Here is a 19,303-nt window from a genome sequence, read left to right as displayed (position 1 = left end):
AATACATCCTTATTGTTACATTTTATTCACTCTTTAAATTTTATTTATTGTATTTTATACTATTTAAAATTTCATTTTACCATTCTCAAAATTATAATAAACTTCTTATTTTGATATCATTTAATCATCTTTATAAATTATAATAATATATTTTATTATAAAAAAAYATTTAATTTATTACAATTTAATAAATTATATAAGTCAATAAAAATATATAAACAACTCATTATAGATAAAATCGAACATTTTATTTATCATGTCATATTATGTCCAGTTTTTATCCTATCAAATGCCAGAAGAAGTTTGTTTATCTTTTAGTAGTTCAATTAAAAAACAATATTTAAATCGTGAAAAAGTGAATCTTGTTTGACAAAAAAATGTTTGTCTTTTAATGGTTCTAAACTCTTCTTAATAATTTTGTATAATGTACATTCTTTAACCATTCAGCGCCCTAATCTTAACGTAGATAATTACCAAACAATTATATTTCATTTCACCCCTCTTAAATCATTTCCCACCCAATCCTTTAATAAATGTCAAACAACAGTGGATCCAAACGTACACTTAGGTTTGAAAAGTCAATTCCTACCATTTTGATACCATCAAACGTTACAGTTCCGTAATGAATAAGATAATCATATGAATCTCCACAAAATCAACCCCATATTCTTCTTCCTCCCCCTTTGTCCAGCAGTTATAAGGGTCTGATTCGAGTTTCAAAAAGGAAAGAGAAGAACACTCCCAATCTTTCTTTAAATTCGTCCCCTTTCCTTGCAATCTCATCATCATTCCCAGATCTTACTTCACCCAAACACGAAACCCCTTTTGCCAATCTTTCAAAATTAGGTTTTTGAGATCCTTTCTCTGATTTTGTTTCTCTTCTTATTGCATTCACAACAAGTTACACTACATCTGTTTTATTCGATTGCCCATTTGGGGGAAACACCTTCGAGATTTACATATACTTCTTTAGAACGGATGGCATTTGCAAGATAACACGCTCATTTTGGTTCAGATCAATGTCGAAGGCTTTGTGGTGGATCGCTTCCCTTTTTATTTTCTTATGCGTATCCCCCTCCCCTTTTGGGGTATTTGCGATTGATGATTTCAATCAAGCGTAAGTAGTCTCCAGTCTATTGTTCTAATTTTTGATTTTGAGAATCCAATAGTGGATGTCTATAGTGTAATATTGAGATTTGGGTCAATGCGTATTTACGGATTATTACAACTCCCTCGAGTTAGATTTACTTTGATTTTGGATCTCCAATGGGTGAATTTATGCTTCGAATCTTATGGATTTTAAGTTTTCTTTGACCAAATTGCTAATAGTATTCAAAATGGTTAACATCAAGCTCTGTAAATCGATAATGGTTTGTGTTCAATTAGCAAAATACCCCACATCTAGTTTGCATTTGCTATGCAATGCCTGGATTTTATGGGCTTTGGATGTTCTGAAATATAGAAGTCCCTAGTCTTTTATGCAAGCTGCCCGTTGAGTAACAAATAGCTCTATGAGTTGCATTGTTTGTAGGGGTGCACGAAAAGCTGACCAACCCAACCCGAAATAACCCAGCCTGAAGCCGCCCGATGGCTAGTTGAGTTGTAAAATCTTTAAACTGTGGGTGTTGGGTTGGAATCAGGGGATGAAAACCGATACCCATCTTATGTATTATCCGCCTCTGCAATCTTTTGACCATTCCCACTTCCTTCTAGGTATTGAAGTTGTAATTTCAGCTATTGATGAAAGGGTTGATTGCTAGATAGTGAGGATCCAGTTGAATGTGAATGTGTGCTATGAAAGCAATGTGTCATATAGAATCATGAAAGTATGTTGATAAATGTCATATGCTATCGGTATAAGTGGAGTCATTACTTAGATGTGTTCCAAGAATTGATCTCGGATGTTACTGTCCGACCAACCCAACCCGTACGGGTTGGGTTGGATGATTAAATCTTTTTAACGGGTTTAGATTTTTCAAACTGTACCAGTTGGGTTGGATTGTTCAAACGCTTTCAAACTGGCCAACACTTGAGCTAGCTTTTCAAAAAGCTAGCTTATGACTAAGCAAACAGGGTTTTATCATTAAGCTCAAAAAATAAGCTAGCTTATGGTTGCCAACATGGCTTTAGTGGGATTTGTAGATTTACTTCACCCTCTAAAATGTATCAAGAACAATGATGGTTCGCGGAATGAAGTTTGCAGTTTTAAATTGTGGTATATACGAGTGACAACATTTTACCTAGGGTGCATAAGAAGTTGCATCCTCGTTAAGTGTTTTCTTGGAACTTTCTAGATTGTAGCTTTGCAATGACCGTTCTTATTGTCCTGCAGGTTTCCTATCATAGAACCTGATCCAGGTCATACAAAACTTCGTATTTCCAGGGAAGGACTGGAGGCTATTTCGAGAATAACAAATCCTATAGCAGCCGTTGCTGTAAGCTTGATATCCATAGCCAATGATATTTTCAACTTTTTATCTTTGTAGTCTAGGGCCCAACATTCTATTTAAAGTCTTTTGAATAGCAAACGCTACCGGCTTTCATTTTGTAAAACTGCACCAAATGGGGATTCTTCATGTATTTATTTTAATTTTTCCTGCATATTTTGAATGATTTATGTGGCTATCTTATTAGGTGATTGGCCCATATCGATCTGGAAAATCTTTCTTACTTAATCAGCTTCTCTCACTTTCTTGTTATGAAGGTATGATCCCGTTTAGAAGTTTATGCTGGTACTGCACTTGTACCGCATGTAATTTGATTTTATTTGATGTAATTTTATGCTCTGAAGTTTGATACTTTGCAGGTTTTGGTGTCGGCCACATGCGTGACACTAAAACGAAAGGTATCCACCAGAATATTTCCTTAAGTTCTTGGAATTGTTTTATTGTTCTCCCTTGGTATAAATGTCCAGAATAAAAAAAGCCCTAAGTTTTAGAAATTTGTAATTGTTACACTTTATAATGAAATAAATGACAATTTTACCCTTAATAGTAGATGGATCAATGAATTTCTTCATCCCATAATTAGGGGTAGAATTGGAAAGTAGACACTTGTTTTGGGACTAACTAAGGGGATGTTTGGTTGGTTTTCATTTAAGTCCTGTATGGATAAAGCTGTCTGTGTGGATTAATCTATCTCCATAGATTGGGAAAGTTTTTGTTTGGAGAGTTTTTTCATAGATGGAAAGAGCATGTTTTTTAATTGGGAGGAGCAGTTATGGTAAAATCTTGGCTTTCTGCATAAAGCTCCCCCTAGAAGCTTACTGAATAAGCCACTTTCTATATCATTAAGCCACTGCTAAACAGTCATCCATAGCTGCCTGAATAAGTTGTGAGTCTCATGAAGCTCATTAAGCTGCTAACAAACATGCCCTAAATTAGAAATGTGGATACTTATTTTTGGATTTAGGGAGTAGTATATAATAATATGGACATTTATTCTGAATTAATGATCTACAAACAATATACACCAATTATATTTATGTTTTTTTTAATCTTTGCTTACTTATCTTTTGAAAGTAGATGGCACTATAACTTTGGTTACGTTAATAATGTTATTATAATTCATTTATCGGTTAAATTACTATTTTAAGCAATCACATATACCGTCTTTTGCTTTAACTTTAGTTGTTATCTTCTATAATTGTCTGAAGTCTAAAGCTTGTGTAAGTATAGACCAATAACTATACGAGTATATATTTGTATCACTTAATGTATCGTCTGTGGTTTTTAGGAATATGGGTATGGGGAACGCCGGTTGAAATGGACATCAATGGAGTGAAAACCTCCGTCTTTTATCTAGACACAGAGGGATTTGAAAGTATCGGGAAGTCAAATGTCTACGATGACAGGTGTTCTACGGGTCTTAGCATCATTTTGTCTTTTTCTCATCATTTGTAATCATGGATCCTCTTTTCTAATCCAAATTTTTACAGGATATTTGCTCTCGCAACGGTTTTGAGTTCCGTGCTCATCTACAATTTGCCTGAGACGGTTAGTTTTCAGTCTCTAGAGGGTCGGTCTGAGATTAGGAACAGTATTCTTACTTGGACAGATTGTGGAAATGCAAATGTGAAGTTTCTTTATTGCATTCTTCATTTTTGTCCAAATTCTTTCTTTCGTTCATTTTCACAAGAACGATGGTTTCACCTAGTGAAAATCCAGTAAGATTTTATTGCTTATTTATATCCAACATTTTTTGAAATTTAAAACTACCTACTTTTCTCTCTTTCATGCACTTTTCATAAGCCGGGGGTCTTCTCGGAAAAACCGCTCTACTATTTAAGGTAGAGGCCAAGTCTAGGTACATTTTACCCCCCCCCCCCCAAATCAAAAGTCCCGGGGGAAGTTCTGTTAGGAACTCAAAACTGATTGATGAATATGGGCGTCTAATTCATCATGAATCACACATTCATGATGAATATGGACGTGTTATTCATCTTGAATCACACATTCATGATGAAATTGACGTGTTATTCATCATGAATCACACATTCATGATGAATATGTTACAACATTCACCATAGTCACTCTTTTTGAATATAGATGAGCGGCAGTGAAGGTTTTACCTTGGTGCATGCCTCAGTTCTGCTTAAATTACGCGTTTGCTGGTGATTTAATTTTCATCTTTTCAGATACGCGAAGCTGATATATCCCGATTGTCATTTGCTGTTGAGCTTGCTGAAGAGTTCTATGGAAGGTTAGTTTTGATTTGAAGTGGTCACTATGTTTCTTTAATGATTATATTATTGTCGAAATTAGCTTTCTAGCCCCTATAACATGGCCAAAACTGACTTCTTTTTTTCCTTTCATTTTTTGGTGTCTTCTTGTCAAATGAACAGAGTAAAGGTAACCTTCAAACGACTTCGATATTTCTTCAAGCGTATATCCTTTCTTTCTTTAAAGACAGTAAGGAGCTTGTGGTGAGGTCAAGTTTTGCTTTGCGTGTGATGGGTTAGACCTGAATATACTTGCAGGGGCAGGATGTGGCTTTTGAACCCGCGAAACTACTGTGGCTTATACAACGTGACTTTTTACGTAAGTTAAAAGAAAATTGTTATTTTATGCAACTCTGTATATAATATTTTTATATGGAAAAACTCACACACTCCTCATGTTGGTGAGGCTTGAACCCTTGACCTCAAAGAAGGTTGGGATCTACCGGGTAACCTGGATGCCGTTGGGCCATTGTAGCTCCATTTTTTGTAATTCTTGTATGGAATGGTGAATTTTTAAATTGATGGACTTGTAGACCGTACAATGTGGCGTTATAACTTCATTCTTTGACGTTGCTTTGGCTTGTTACAGAGGGGAAGTCTGTAAAAGAAATGGTAGATGAAGCTCTACGGCATGTTCCTAACTCTGATGGTTAGTTTTTTTCCGTGTATGTTACTCGATTTATGGGCTATTTATCTGATTACTTTAACCCCACCTCTGGATGGGATATAATGGGCTCTTTTGGTTTGGTTTTATTTATCTGATTACTACCCCATCTGTCCCAAAATAAATGCTACGTTATTATTAGTCAAATATCTAAAATACCCTCCACAACTACAAAACAGAGTACTCTTTCAGTTTTCGTCACCAGAATCAATGTTTTTATTCAGGCATTTGTTAACCGGTTAAGGACCGGTCTTAGGTTCAAGTTTTAGGACCAAAATGGGCTTTTGCCTATAACAGCTCCTTGGGCTGGGCCTTCTTTAACCTGTCCTCGGTCCTTACTGGTCCAAAGTCAGTTAACTGGTCCTCTGCGCATCTCTAGTTATTGATATTGTAAAATGGTTACTAATGGGCAAAAAAGAATATAAATTGGAACTTCTGTAAAGGTGGAATATTGCATTTACTATAGGAATTCCAGAAAGAAAATTATTGCATTCTTTTTGTGACGGAACTTATCCAACAAATGCCTGAGTAAGTGTGTTGTTTTTTCAGGTGACAAAAATATCGATCAGGTACCAACTCTTCAGATATCTATCTGTGAGACATGAATTATATAATTTACCTACTCTTGGAAACAACCGCTTTACCCTTTAGGGGTAGAGATCAGGGCTGCAAACATCGCACCCTCCCATACCCTGCTTTCGAGCAGGATATAGCAGGTTTGTTTGGGTTTGGTTTAACGTCTAATTTTTTGTGTGTAAAATAGGTCAATCAGATTCGAGACTCCCTAGCTATTATGGGAGACAATAGCACCGCTTTCAGCTTACCACAAGTAAGGTCTTTACATACAATTACTTCATAAAGAATCCTGTTCTTTTCTATCTTGCTAATAGTTCCTATTCTGCATTTTCGAGCAGCCACACCTCCAAAGAACGAAGCTCTGTGACTTGAAAGATGGGGAGCTTGACCAGAGTTACGTCAAAAAGAGAGAACAATTGAAAGAAGTTGTCAAATCTGTTATCCGTCCAAAGATTGTACAGGGCAAATCGCTTAATGGGAAGGAGTTTGTATCTTTTCTTGAAAAGGTTCCTGTCAATAACCCTTTGTTTATACTAATAAGCTAGTTGTTGGCTGACAAGCTAATCATGTTTGGTGAAACTAGCTGATAAATTGGATGACAAAGTAAAATGACCTAAAAGGACATGTTGAAAAAATAAATGAAAAATACTAGGGGAATAATTGAGAAAAATGAAAAATCCGTCCCTGGAGCTTATTGAAACACTACTTGTAGCTTATGGCTAGCCAAACGAATCTTTTTTTCCCTTTCTAATAAGCTCAAAAAATAAGCTAGCTTATGGTTGCAAATATGACCTAATTCGATCAGATAGCAAATTTTCAGATATCCATTTACGACCCTTTTTTTATTTATCATACGATTGTTAAATAACTTGAGAAAATTGTTCGATTTTAGATTTTGGAAGCTTTGAACAAAGGGGAGATTCCATCAACAGGCTCTCTCGTGGAGGTATTCAACAAGAAAATTCTCGAGCGATGTCTGAAGTTATATGAGGATAGTATGAGCAAAGTGCGTTTACCTATCTCCGAGCAATCCCTTCAATCCATCCATGAAGCTTCAAGATTAGAAGCGTTTAAAGTTTTTGAAGAACAACATTTTGGCCGTCACCATGCAAAGAAATCTGTTGAAGCACTCAATGAAGACATTGAAAAGGTAAGAATTYGAGCATTTGCGTGCGCCTGTAAACTATACTAGGATTCTTGTTATGTTTTGTGCGTTTTAACAGTAGGGGAAGGTTTAAATGAGAATTGTGAGAACCTGTATATTCATTGCATTTCCATTAATGCATATGCTCACTGAAATTCAAATAGTGCATATTCATTAATGAATATGCACTATTTGAATTTCAGTGAGCATATGCATTAATGGAAATGCACTATTTGAATTTCAGTGAGTATAAGCACCAATGCATGTATACTTGCGTAGAGGGAAGTTCTATTAGGAACCCAAAATCGATTAGGAACCCGGGAAGTGTCTACAACCTGCCACGTGTCCCTCTYCAGGATGAATATTCATCATAATACATTCATGATGAATATGGAAGTGTTATTCTAATATTCCTGATGAATACGCCAAATGTCGTGCTGTGGGCGGTTCTTGGGTTCCTAATCAGTTTTAGGTTCCACAAATATTTATGGTTCTCAAATAAACTTTTGCCTTCAGAGGTATTCTTACATCTATATATCGCTCACACATGCTAGAGGTCTTCACGGAAACAACCACTCACCACTCTACCCTTTGGGGTAGAGATCATGTTTGCGTGCATCCCACCCCATAGACCCTATTTTCGAGTGGGATATACTGGTTTCATTTGGTTTACAGTATCAACCTCTATATTCTAATATATTTATAAGTTCTTTGGCAGATGTTTAAGAATTTCGTTATGGCAAACCAATATCAATCCTCAACATTGTGTGAGGCACTCTATACAACATGCGAGGACAAAATGGACCAACTTCAAGTCCTTAGATTGCCGTCCATGGCCAAATTCAACGCAGGGTTCCTCCATTGCAACCAAAGTTTCGAAAAAGAGTGTGTCGGGCCTTCTAAAACAATATACGAGCAACGGATGGTGAAGGTTGGCTTATCTTTTCATGTTACTATCATTATATCTGAAGACAAATGGTTAACGGAATTATGGGCAAACCTTTATTTACCTCAAATTTCGTTCTTTCTCACACCTTTTTTGAAAACCGGGGGTCTTTCACTGAAACAGCTGCTCTGCCATTTGGGTAGGGACATGGTCTGCATACATCCTGGACCCCACTTATGGGTGGGATATATTGGCCTAAAATTTAAAATGGCAACCACATATCGATGAACATTTTTGTGTACATTTTCGAAATGTGACCAAGCCTTTATTTATCATTAGGACTTCCCACGTCTTTTTTCTTTTTCGCACACTTTTGCAGACCAGGGGTCTTCACTAGAACAGCTGCTCCCTTTACGGTCCAAGCTGCGGACCCAGGATTTTTTGTTGAGCGGGTGCACCTTTAGGGTGCGTTTGGTACACTGGACAGGACATAACAGAACATAATAGGGATCCTGTTCCACATTTGGCAGGACTTTTATGTGGAACATACATGAATAGAGTGGAACAAAGTGAAACATGCCTGTTCCACCCCTACCTGGAAGAGGATGGAACAAGGTGGAATAGACTTATATTTTACCAATAACCTCAAAATAAAACTTAATTCCCGTCTAAAACGTCAAATAGGTCTCATTTTTACATTTTATTCATTCCTTAACTTTTATTTATTGTATTTGATGCTTTTTAAACTTTCATTTTACCGTCCTCAAAATATTATTTTTTATATGGTTTCTATATTCTTATTAATTTATGTAATTTATTATATATTAATAATAAAAGTAGATTAGGGATAATATAAAATTGAAAACTACATAATTTTTTATTTTTGGTTTCATTTTAGTTGTTCCTATGAAAACTTTATGATGATATATTTTGTTATAAAAACAATTATTTTATTATAATTTAATAAATTTAATAAATTATACAAAAAATAGAAACAACTCATTACGAGTAAATTGGTCATTTTACTTGTTCTGTTATGTCTAGTTCTGTTTGACCATACGCATAACAGCTGTTCTGTCCTGTCCTGTTATGTGTTGTTTTGTTCTGTCTGGACACCAAACGCACCTTTAAGGTGGATCAAAGGCCCACAAAGTTGTGTTACGTTTTTTTAGCCTAATTTCACCTTTTTGAGGGATTGTTCAAGTTTTTTGGTTGATTCGCTAGGATTTTTTAAGGTTTTTGGTTGATTTAGAGGGGATTTTTTTATTTCTTTGGGTTGATTTCGAGATATTTTTTCATGTTCTTGGTTGATATTAAGAGAGTTTTTCGGTTTTTTGGTTGATTTCGAGGGAACTTTTTCAGTTCGGTTTTTTGGTTGATGTCCCTTGTATTCTCTAATATCCCGGAGCACCATTCAAAGTTTAGCAGATGCATCTTTCATACACCAAAAAAATTCTCTACTTGCGAAAATCTGTTTGAGAGGGTGCATGGGACCCTGGGGCCTTCATAGGTCCCCCTTATGTCAAGGACAGGTCTGCATAAATAGGTGGGATATACTGGGCTTGTTTTGTTTGGTTTTTTTCCAAAACTCGAAAGGGCAATCATGAACTGAAACATTTTGTGTACGTGCAGATGATGGGAAAGTCAAAATCTTTATTCATCAAGGAATATAATCACAGACTGTTTAATTGGTTAGTGGCTTTCTCGCTTGTAATGGTGATTGTTGGTCGATTTATCATAAAATTCATCTTGATCGAGATTGGGGCGTGGATACTCTTTATCTTCTTGGAGACATACACACGGATGTTCTGGTCACCGGAGTCTCTTTATTACAACCCCATTTGGCATTGCATAGTAGCGACTTGGGAAACGCTCGTTTACAGCCCGATTCTTGATTTAGACAGGTAAATCTAGAGCTTATCTATTGAACATGCTATGTTTATCCAATATTTGACTTTTTATGACATGAAAATTCTTATGAATTCCTGGAAATTTGAAGTAAAATCTGATAATGAGATCGAAGTTAGTTAGGAAATCAAGAAATGATCATCACCGCTGGATTTGATTAGCAACAGTCACTCCCTATGGCTGGTGAAAATTGTTACCTTCGGACTGATAGTTTATAAGAAAGTTGTATCTATAAAATATTTAAATTACCCTCCAATAACAAAAGACAAAATAAAAGACCCATGTGGGCTCGAATACATACGAGAATCTTGTGATCAATCTCCGTCTTTCGTTTAGCTTTTATGGAATGTCATTTGACTATTAGTTATATATGTAAAATACCCAAAGAATCTTGTCGGCCCAAACAGAAACCAAACGGACCCAATAAAGCCCACATAAGGTAGGATCTCGGGGTAGGATTTACACAAACATCGCCTTTACCTCAAGGGGTAGAGAAACTGTTTTTGTGAAGAATCTTTTCGAACCAAAACCAAAACCAATCCAAACCAAACGAACCTAGGAAAACCCACATAGAGGGTAGATCAGGGTAAGGATATACGCAAATATTGCCTTTTACCCCAGGGGTAGACAGATTGTTGCTGTGAAGAATCTCTTCGAACCCAAATCAAACGGACCCAATAAAACCCACACAGAGGGTWGGCTCGGTGGGTAGGATGTATGCATATATTGCCTTTTACCTAAGGGGTAGAGAGACCATTTTTGTTAAGATCCCTTGCCTTGTAAAGGAAAAATTAAAAGATTGCTGCTTTAACAACGACAAATAAAGTACGTACCTTGTTCCTGTAGTATGTGGAAATTTTCTTGATCTTGAATCTTTGATATTTTACTTAAAAAATTCAAGATTTTTAAGCGGTTGTTGGTTGACACAGATGGGCGATACAAATTGGGTTATTAGCGTTGATATTGTTGCTATACTGGCGATGCTACGGAAGGAGGAAACATGGGTCGTATTCTTTGTTACCGTTGTACAACAATGGTGGTTCCAAAGTTCGGCATAGATCAGAATAGAAGACCATGGCAGCAGCAGCAGCATCATCATCATCAACAACCTTTTTTACTCATTATTTTTTGGAAAACAAAATGCAGGAAGGAGGGTGGGGATGGTTGAGGTTGATATACAAGTTTTCTTTAAATGATATAAATTCATAGAAAATGTAGAAGAATGGAATGTATGTAACTTTAGCAATTCAAATTATATGTATGATTGTGTAAAGGCATTCCATACTTCATGGAGTACAAAAAAAGGTTAGATTACTGACAATCCCGACCTACCCCACAAGAAACCCGCTTCTTAGGAGGCATTTCAGAGCGAACTTAGTACCTGAGGTTAGTAGAGGGGTTTAAGCTTGTCTCCTGCAGAATTTATACCTGTTTTGTATTTGAGTAAAGTCGTTCTGTACATTTACCAACCGAGCTATATATGTTCTCTTGAAAGCACTTGCTTTTATTGTTGACCATGGAAGCCGGCTAGATTATTAATACCATGGTGTATTGTATACTTCACCAGAAAATCCATTTCCATTTTTGGGTTTGTTTTTATTATGGTTTTTTAAGTATATTTTTCCTTATTTGTCCCATATGGACTTGTTTTTTTTTCCTCATAGAAACAATTGTTTTATTTTTTGATAGTAGAGGTTCAAACCGAACTCTGATATAAAGGGTTTGTTTGGTTTGATTAAAATATATGTAGTTAGGTATAGGCAAGTTGGTAGGAAGTCCGCGGCTAGCTCAGGATCAAGACCCATTTGGACCGGTTACTAAAAACCCGATTTTGTGTTCTCAAAGCCTGATTTGTGGTGTTTTAGTGATTACACGAAGTATTTTTAAAGTAAGTTAACGTGAAAGAAGGTTAGAAGCGAGAATGTTCAACTAGATGATAAAGTAACACTTGGACAAGAAGGATTCTCCTCATAGATCACTGGTTCATGTGGCCTTGGCTGTTCTCCAGAGCCTCTAGGATTGGTCGAAGGTGTGTGCAAACTGGATCGGATACCACGGTTAACAAAAACAAATGGAAGGCAATGCAGGTGTTTTAATTTAATAGAAACGCATTTAAAAGTTGTAATAACAAGAAATCTCATTGTTGACTAGGGTAGTAGTATTGATTCAAACCCCCCTATTTCAACAATGTTACTAGTTTCGGACTTCCGGTTTCTAAAATTAAAATGCTGATCAACTCTGCTAAAAAACAACCACACAAAATTCATTCGGATTTGAGTAATCAGAGCAACGCGGCTTTGAGGGATTTTGTAAATTCCGCTAGTTCTTTAAGCCCTTCCTCCGGGGACTTGGCCTCACCTAATATTTTCACAATAGCACTACCAACGATCACACCATCCGCTCCCCATCCAACCACCTACAACCGCCACAAGATTACACCAAACAAGTCACGTGGCCGCCAAAGAACAATGGTACAAGACTTTCGTGTTCACTTGTTTGTGTTACTTGTTACTTCTTCCGTCTCAAAATAAATGTCCACAATGAAAAAGATACATAATTTTAGAAATGTGTAATTATTACACTTTTTAATTTACTGAATGTCAATTTTACCCTCTTAATAACAGAGGGAGAAATGAATTTTTCAATCTCATAATTAAGGGTGGAATCGGAAAGTATGCACTTAATTTAGAAATGTGGACACTTATTTGAAATCGGAAAGTATGCACTTAATAGAGCCTGGCTACTTGTGATCTTTATTACGAATTGATGATATTGGTTTAACCCAAAACAATACCCCTACTTTGTCACGGTTAAAGGGTATTTAAGACATTTGATTGATAGTCAAACGTTTCTATCAAACTTGTAGCCAGGCAAATTGTGGGTAAACTGTATGAAAACGCAACGTACTTTGATCTAATTTATATTTTGGGTAATGCATTTTCAAAACCTTGATTTTGGTACCTCAGATGTGACCTCTCGACATTTAGGTACCTAGTTTACATATGTGCATGGAAATCCAACATCTGAGGGTACCAAAATGAAGGTTCTGAAAGCATGCAACACAGAATAGAAATCAGACCAAAGTTCGTTGCATTTGCCCTTTTCAGTCAGTCAATAATTAATCGCTGCATACCTGTTTCACATGCTCGGGTTTTGAAATGCCAAAACCAACGGCCACAGGCTTGTTTGATACCTGTAAAGTGAACACGGCAAGATGACGAGTCAATATTTTCATTTTCATCTTATTAATGAATCTGAAGCAGTTAAGGGATTAAAAAACAAACCGCTTTGATTTCCTGCAGGAGCGATTGAACCTTTTCGCTCACGGAACCACGAGCTCCCGTTACTCCAATAGAACTCACCTATTAATAAGGTTTATCCGGTAAATAATGAGAGAAAGAAAAAACCAAACCAACCTGATCCAATAAATCTCATTCGAAGGTAGGGTCTGTGGAGGATTAGATGTAGGCAGACCTGATATCTACCTCAAAGAGTAGAACAACTATTTCTGCCAACAAATAATGAGATGAAGTTGCCAAAAGAGGCTCTTTATCATACTTCTTTTTCCTGATTTTTCAAAATTTTGAAGCAGCATGACTACATACCTCGCTCTACCAGAGTTAAGTTGCAACATTTCTTTTTCTAGTAAATTCTTAGTCTTAAATTACTTGCTTGCTCCATTATCGTCGATACAGAGAAAAGATGATACTCCCTCCGTCCCAAAATAAATGTCCACAATGAAAAACGCATGCAGTTTTTGAAATGTGTAACTATTACACCTTTGAATTAACTAATAGACAATTTTACCCTTAACAATAGAGGGAGTAATGAATTTCTCCATCTCAAAATTAAGGGTATAATCGGAAAGTAGACACTTACTTTTGAAAATGGACATCTTATTTGGTACGGAGGGAGTAGTGATTTAGTTTCATATTTCCTTATTTTGTCACTAAAGGGTAATCAAGAAATTGGATGACGGTCAAATATTTCTCTTAAACCATGGGTTAAATGTTGAAAATTCTGTGTATTTTCGTTAACTAGGAGAAAACAAAGAAATATGAGCATCCAATGGAAGCTTACAAGGTACAGAAATCCCTCTGTGGCTTCAACGATGGATTTCATTCGTTCTCTTGGAGTAGTGGGCGTTGTTAGTAGTACCTTAAAGAAATAACAAGGCTTCAGTAAGTAACAAATGAGACACAACCAGAATGTGAGTATATAGCATCCGTATACTATGTTCATTTATGCAACTTGGAGCGGGTTTAAATGAGAATAGGAGAACCAACTATTTCATGAATTATTTTTAATGAATAAACCTAAAATATTCATGAATTATTTTTAATGAATAAACCTAAAATATTCATGAATATCATGCATTTTCATTATTCATAATATTCATCACAAATATCTATCACAATATTCATTATGAATAGTTGGTTCCAGGTTCTCAAAATATTTATGGTTATCATTTAAACCTGCCACTATGCAACTAATATTTTTCAAGACAAACTTTATTTAAATATATATCGTTTTGACATGCTAGTTTGCAGCTTTATTCCAAAAAAACTGAAATAAGTGAACATACCAACTCGATATTATGCTTAGAAGCTTCCCGTCTTAAAACCTCAGTTTCCTCTAGAGGAACATCTGGAACCACGAGTCCTAATAGCATACACACACTTAATTACAAATTCATAACACTGGAACCGTAAAAAATGGCATGCTAGAATCAGAAATATGAAGTAAACAAGGAAGATTGTATCCGGGAAATTGCATAGTAGCAACTATATTTACATTTGAAGTCATGTACATATTGGCGACAGCCGACAGTATATGATATTCTACTCTCTGAAAAAGGTAATCAAACATAATTTATGTTACCATGTATTCCAACTTCTTTCACGGTGATCATGAACTTCTCCACTCCACGCTTAAGGATCGGATTATAATAAGTGAACAATGCAATTGGGCAGGATAACTGGGGTACCACCTATTTGGAGTTTAGAATAAGAGAATCGATATTAGACTTTCATGGAGAAAAAACCATGCTCTCATTATATAAAACACCGATATAAAGAAAACGGATAATGAATAATAAAGGAAAGCTTTTGATCCCTTAGGGTACGTTTGGTACGATGACCTGACAAGATGGAACATGTCAGTGAGAGTGAGATACGCGGGGTGAAGAATCGTGGAAAGTTTTAGGGTCTTAATTGGACATGGGTGGTTTAGTAATTTATCCATCTCGTCCCATCTTCCTGATTTTTGTTCCACCTAGTCCAATCTAAATTTTGCACCTACCGTGGACAAAAAGTTTTTGTTCTGTTCTGTCTTGTCCAGTGTTGTCCTGCGTACCCAATGCACCCTCACTTCCTCTCAAACATCAAGAGTGAATCACATATCCTCTATACATACAACGAGAAACAGGGTTTATTATGTTCTTGAAATAACAATCATGTTGAATATAGGGTACCTTGTTCAACATTTCCAGAATCGAATCCAAATTGGCCCCTCTTGCCAGTGCTCGAGTAGCTGCAGCCTGCATGAAGAAATGAAAAAAAAGTAGAACATTAAAGATCTAGAAGAACATCTAATACTTAATCAATAGATAACAAGGGGCAGGTTCATTTAGGAACCTTAAATATTTTAGGAACCCAGGAACCATCTATTTTGCGAGTAATCATCATGAATATCCGTCACAACATTCATCATGAATATCGGTCACGACATTCATCATGAATATCTTGTCGCATTATTCATCAAGAATACTCACAAAAAGGGCGGTTCCAGGTTCCTAAAATATATAAGATTCCTAAATGAACCTTAAATATTTTAGGAAGCTAGAAACCATCTACATTGTGATTCATCATGAATATCTGTAAGACATTTATCATGAATATTTTATCACATTATTCATCATGAATACTCACAAAAAAGATGGTTACCGGTTCCTAAAATATATAAGATTCTTAAATGAATCTTAAATATTTTAGAAATCTAGAAACCACCTGCATTGTGATTCATCATGAATATCTGTCAGACATTTATCATGAATAATTTATCACGTTACTTGAAACTCACAAAAAGGTGGTTCCTAAATAAACCTAAAAATTCACTCTAATTTACCTGAATAACTGGTCCATCAGCCAAGGGATCAGAGTATGGAACACCCAATTCGATTATATCCGATCCACAAGAATCAAGCACCTTCAATGCTTCAGCTGTTGTTGATAGATCAGGATCACCAGCGGTGATAAATGGTATCAATGCTACCTAAAAAACAGATAAGAGACATTAAGAACAAATAACCCCAGATTCTAATGATCGTCTTTAATTTGCGAAATCAAATAAACCCCCAATGCTAACGATCGTCTCAAATTTGCAAAACATGTTTACAGATAGAAATCTACAACCAACAATTCAATCAGAACCTATACAATCCAATGAAACAAAAGCAAACAAATCAACTTATCAGCTAAAACCCACAATAGCTCAAGAACAAACGACGAGCCTTCAACGAAAATCAAGCAAAAGAGTGATATAACCCTAGACTTACTTACTTTTCCTTCCTTTTTCAATTTGGAGAAGGTCTCAGATAGTCCAAGAGTCGATGAAGAGACAGCGAGTGATGCCATAGGAGGATTGAAGGATGATTTGATAGAAAATGGAACAGAATTTCGAGAATTGAGACGGAAGAGAGAATGAGGTTTCTTCTGGTGTAGCTGAAGAAATGAAGCTGCTGAGTTCCCTGCAATGGCCATCTACAATCCTCTTCCTCTTCGTATCGGTTGAAGCCTGAAACGCTGAACAAGAGTGCAGGGTACACAGACTCAGTGAGGGGAGTATTAGGGCAGATGAAAATGGGGGTTATTTACATCGAATCTTTAACCCCCGTTTTGCAAAGTCATATTTTTCTATTTTTATTTTATTTTATTTTATTTTATTTTGTAATTTTTAATCATTAATATCGAGCAAATGACTAAAATACCCCTGATTTTCGAAATTTGTTTACGAGGGTGATGGTTATGGATTACTTTTTCATACAATTTGACCAAAATAAAAACATATATCTAGCTTTAAGCAAATAAAGATTTGATTAGTATATCTAAAATCACAATAATATATTCATAATCAGATATTTAAATTGTTTTTATTAATACATGGGATAATTTGGCCCATCCTTGTTGAAATAGGTGTTTTGAATAACTCATAAATTACTCTTATTTAATACTTTCCAAAAATAAAATAATTAGATTTTACGAAATATGTAAAAAATAACATAAAAAACATATAACATCTTGTAACAATTCTTGACAGACATATTGCTGCGACAACCATTTTTTATACATGAATTACTGTTTATTAATGCAAATTAAAAGTACAACATATTAAAACTTTATTTTTAAATTCATATAACTAACTGCAGATAAGCATAACCAAATACATGATAAATATTCATTTTAAATATAGAAAATCTAAAATATAATTAAGATAATCATTGAGTTCTAACAAAATGTTTAATTACTATCTTTATAAAAAAAATCATATTATTAAACCAAAAATTAATTATTTTGTTAGTAAATCAAAATTAAATTATAATAAAAAATTGAATAAAAAAAGTTACACCAAAAAAACGAAAACTATTAAATAGTTAATTTGATATTAATATTAATATATTTTCTTTTCAAAATTGTATATTATCTTCAATTTTATATTTCATTTAAATATGAAAATAGTAACTCTTTTTCAAAACCATATAAAATCGTATTATATCAATAAACACAAAGAACAAAAACTAAACATTAAAATCGAGATTTATTTCGTTACGTTACGCAAGTATCCTTTTAATTAGTACTAGTTGTGTGCCCGCGCAATGCGGCGGGATGTCAAATTTTATTATGAATAGAGAAATTGACACCTCAAACATACTCGGTGTATCTCACTCAAAATCAAGATCCAAGTGGATAAGATGTACACATACATTCATATACCCCTGCGACGTAAAGGCCACACGCATCTAATGTGGTACTTAACTTTAGGCCATTTACCCAAACGCTTACCTGATAGCTGTTTACCGGTAAAATTCGTCACTCAAACTTACTTTTGCAGGTTATAAAATTTTGTCAAATTCATTCAAATTGAAATTTAGAACTCCTAGATGTCAGTCTACTTGRACAACTGCAACCATTTATAAAAAAATAAATTGTTTGTTTATAYTTGTAAAAACAAACACATTTGTTTACCAAGCGCTTATCGGGTAAACATTGATCGACATAAAACATCATAGGCTGCGTCAGAGGCACATCTCCCTTTCCCAACGCCTTAAAGTAACCAAACTTAGTGACATCAATGACCGGGACCTTGTAGGCTGAAGACTTCTCCTTAACGTCCTGTGGCACCATTGACCTGAGCTTGTCGACATTCACGATAGGACAATGGAACTTGTTCCGGAGCCTGTGGAAATACCTCATACCGACTTTATCGAAGTAACCGGATGGTACTTGTTGAACAGGATCCGGTGATGATGCATTCCTCCGGCAACCACTCTAAAAACTTAAGATATTGGCTTCTCCTTCTTCTCCTTGAAAAGAGCCAAAAGCGAAACACCAGAAACCTTCACAACTTTAAACCTGACTCCAGAAATATCTCCCACGACATGACCCTTTCGCCCAAATCCAGCAATCATAACTTCATCCTGTCAAAAGAAAAAACAATTACGGGTTAAGTAACCCTCAAGAAAATGAGGTAACTGTTGTTGTGCCTAGCTTTATCAACTACTTTGACCGATAATTTTTGGTTATTCTTGTAAGAAGTAAGGAAACCCTTTTAAAGCTTAAAAGAATACAAAAAGAGCAATAATTAAAAAGAAAATAAAAACAAGTTTTTATTTTTTTCAACGATTCATGACCAAGTTAACATACAGAAGTTAGTCTAACACAATAGGAGGAACTAACACAAAACCCACCAAGATCGCTTCGAGTGTTGACGAACATCGTGAGGGCAAAATTTCACCATGTAGATGCCACATACTTCCTTATCATCCCAAGTGATTTCTTTGTGTCCCCTTCTCTCTTCTTCAGTGAAATTGCGAGCTGCTGATGTGGCTGCAGAAGCTGCTGGTAGCTATGTGTTGGTCCCAAAGGGTCTACAAGAATACTAAACAGTTTGTAGAAGAGGGGGGGATGAATACAAACACAATTTTCAAATTTAAAATATATATTGATAAAGAAGATCAATACAGATTTTACAAGATTATCTGCGGAAAGATAAGGTATAAGAAACATATCTAAACAATCTTAAGTTACACACAAAGGTTAGCAAATACAAGAAAAGATATTGCTAAAAGAGTCTTTTACTTAAGCTGAAAGAAGCTTGAAGTAAGAATGAGAATAGAGAGTGATGCGC

The 19,303-nt window shown here is 35.4% G+C and overlaps 2 protein-coding genes across 2 annotated transcripts; one reads left to right on the top strand and one right to left on the bottom strand.

The window, feature by feature from the left end:
* Positions 1–728: 728 nt before the first annotated feature.
* LOC112513826 (guanylate-binding protein 2) lies at positions 729–11,217 on the top strand. The gene is made up of 18 exons (XM_025120194.1): positions 729–846; positions 1,016–1,117; positions 2,333–2,435; positions 2,635–2,704; positions 2,807–2,845; positions 3,736–3,853; positions 3,938–3,995; positions 4,637–4,701; positions 4,844–4,850; positions 4,979–5,039; positions 5,310–5,369; positions 5,934–5,953; positions 6,148–6,213; positions 6,299–6,466; positions 6,853–7,110; positions 7,823–8,035; positions 9,623–9,894; positions 10,828–11,217. Exons 2-18 carry the CDS (start codon positions 1,020–1,022, stop codon positions 10,964–10,966), a joined length of 1,815 nt encoding a protein of 604 aa, XP_024975962.1. The 5' UTR covers positions 729–846; positions 1,016–1,019; the 3' UTR covers positions 10,967–11,217.
* Positions 11,218–11,972: 755 nt separating this feature from the next.
* LOC112513605 (tryptophan synthase alpha chain-like) lies at positions 11,973–16,791 on the bottom strand. Its single transcript, XM_025119921.1, has 9 exons — positions 16,459–16,791; positions 16,025–16,171; positions 15,372–15,437; positions 14,780–14,888; positions 14,484–14,560; positions 13,979–14,056; positions 13,183–13,260; positions 13,032–13,091; positions 11,973–12,314 (listed from the first exon to the last, which is right to left on the bottom strand). Exons 1-9 carry the CDS (start codon positions 16,657–16,659, stop codon positions 12,180–12,182), a joined length of 951 nt encoding a protein of 316 aa, XP_024975689.1. The 5' UTR covers positions 16,660–16,791; the 3' UTR covers positions 11,973–12,179.
* Between the last annotated feature and the right edge of the window lie 2,512 nt (positions 16,792–19,303).

Source organism: Cynara cardunculus (genome assembly GCF_001531365.2).
Source record: "Cynara cardunculus var. scolymus isolate 2C chromosome LG 5, CcrdV1, whole genome shotgun sequence".
Taxonomy (NCBI): Eukaryota; Viridiplantae; Streptophyta; class Magnoliopsida; order Asterales; family Asteraceae; genus Cynara; species Cynara cardunculus.
This window is presented reverse-complemented; position numbering and strand designations above follow the sequence as displayed.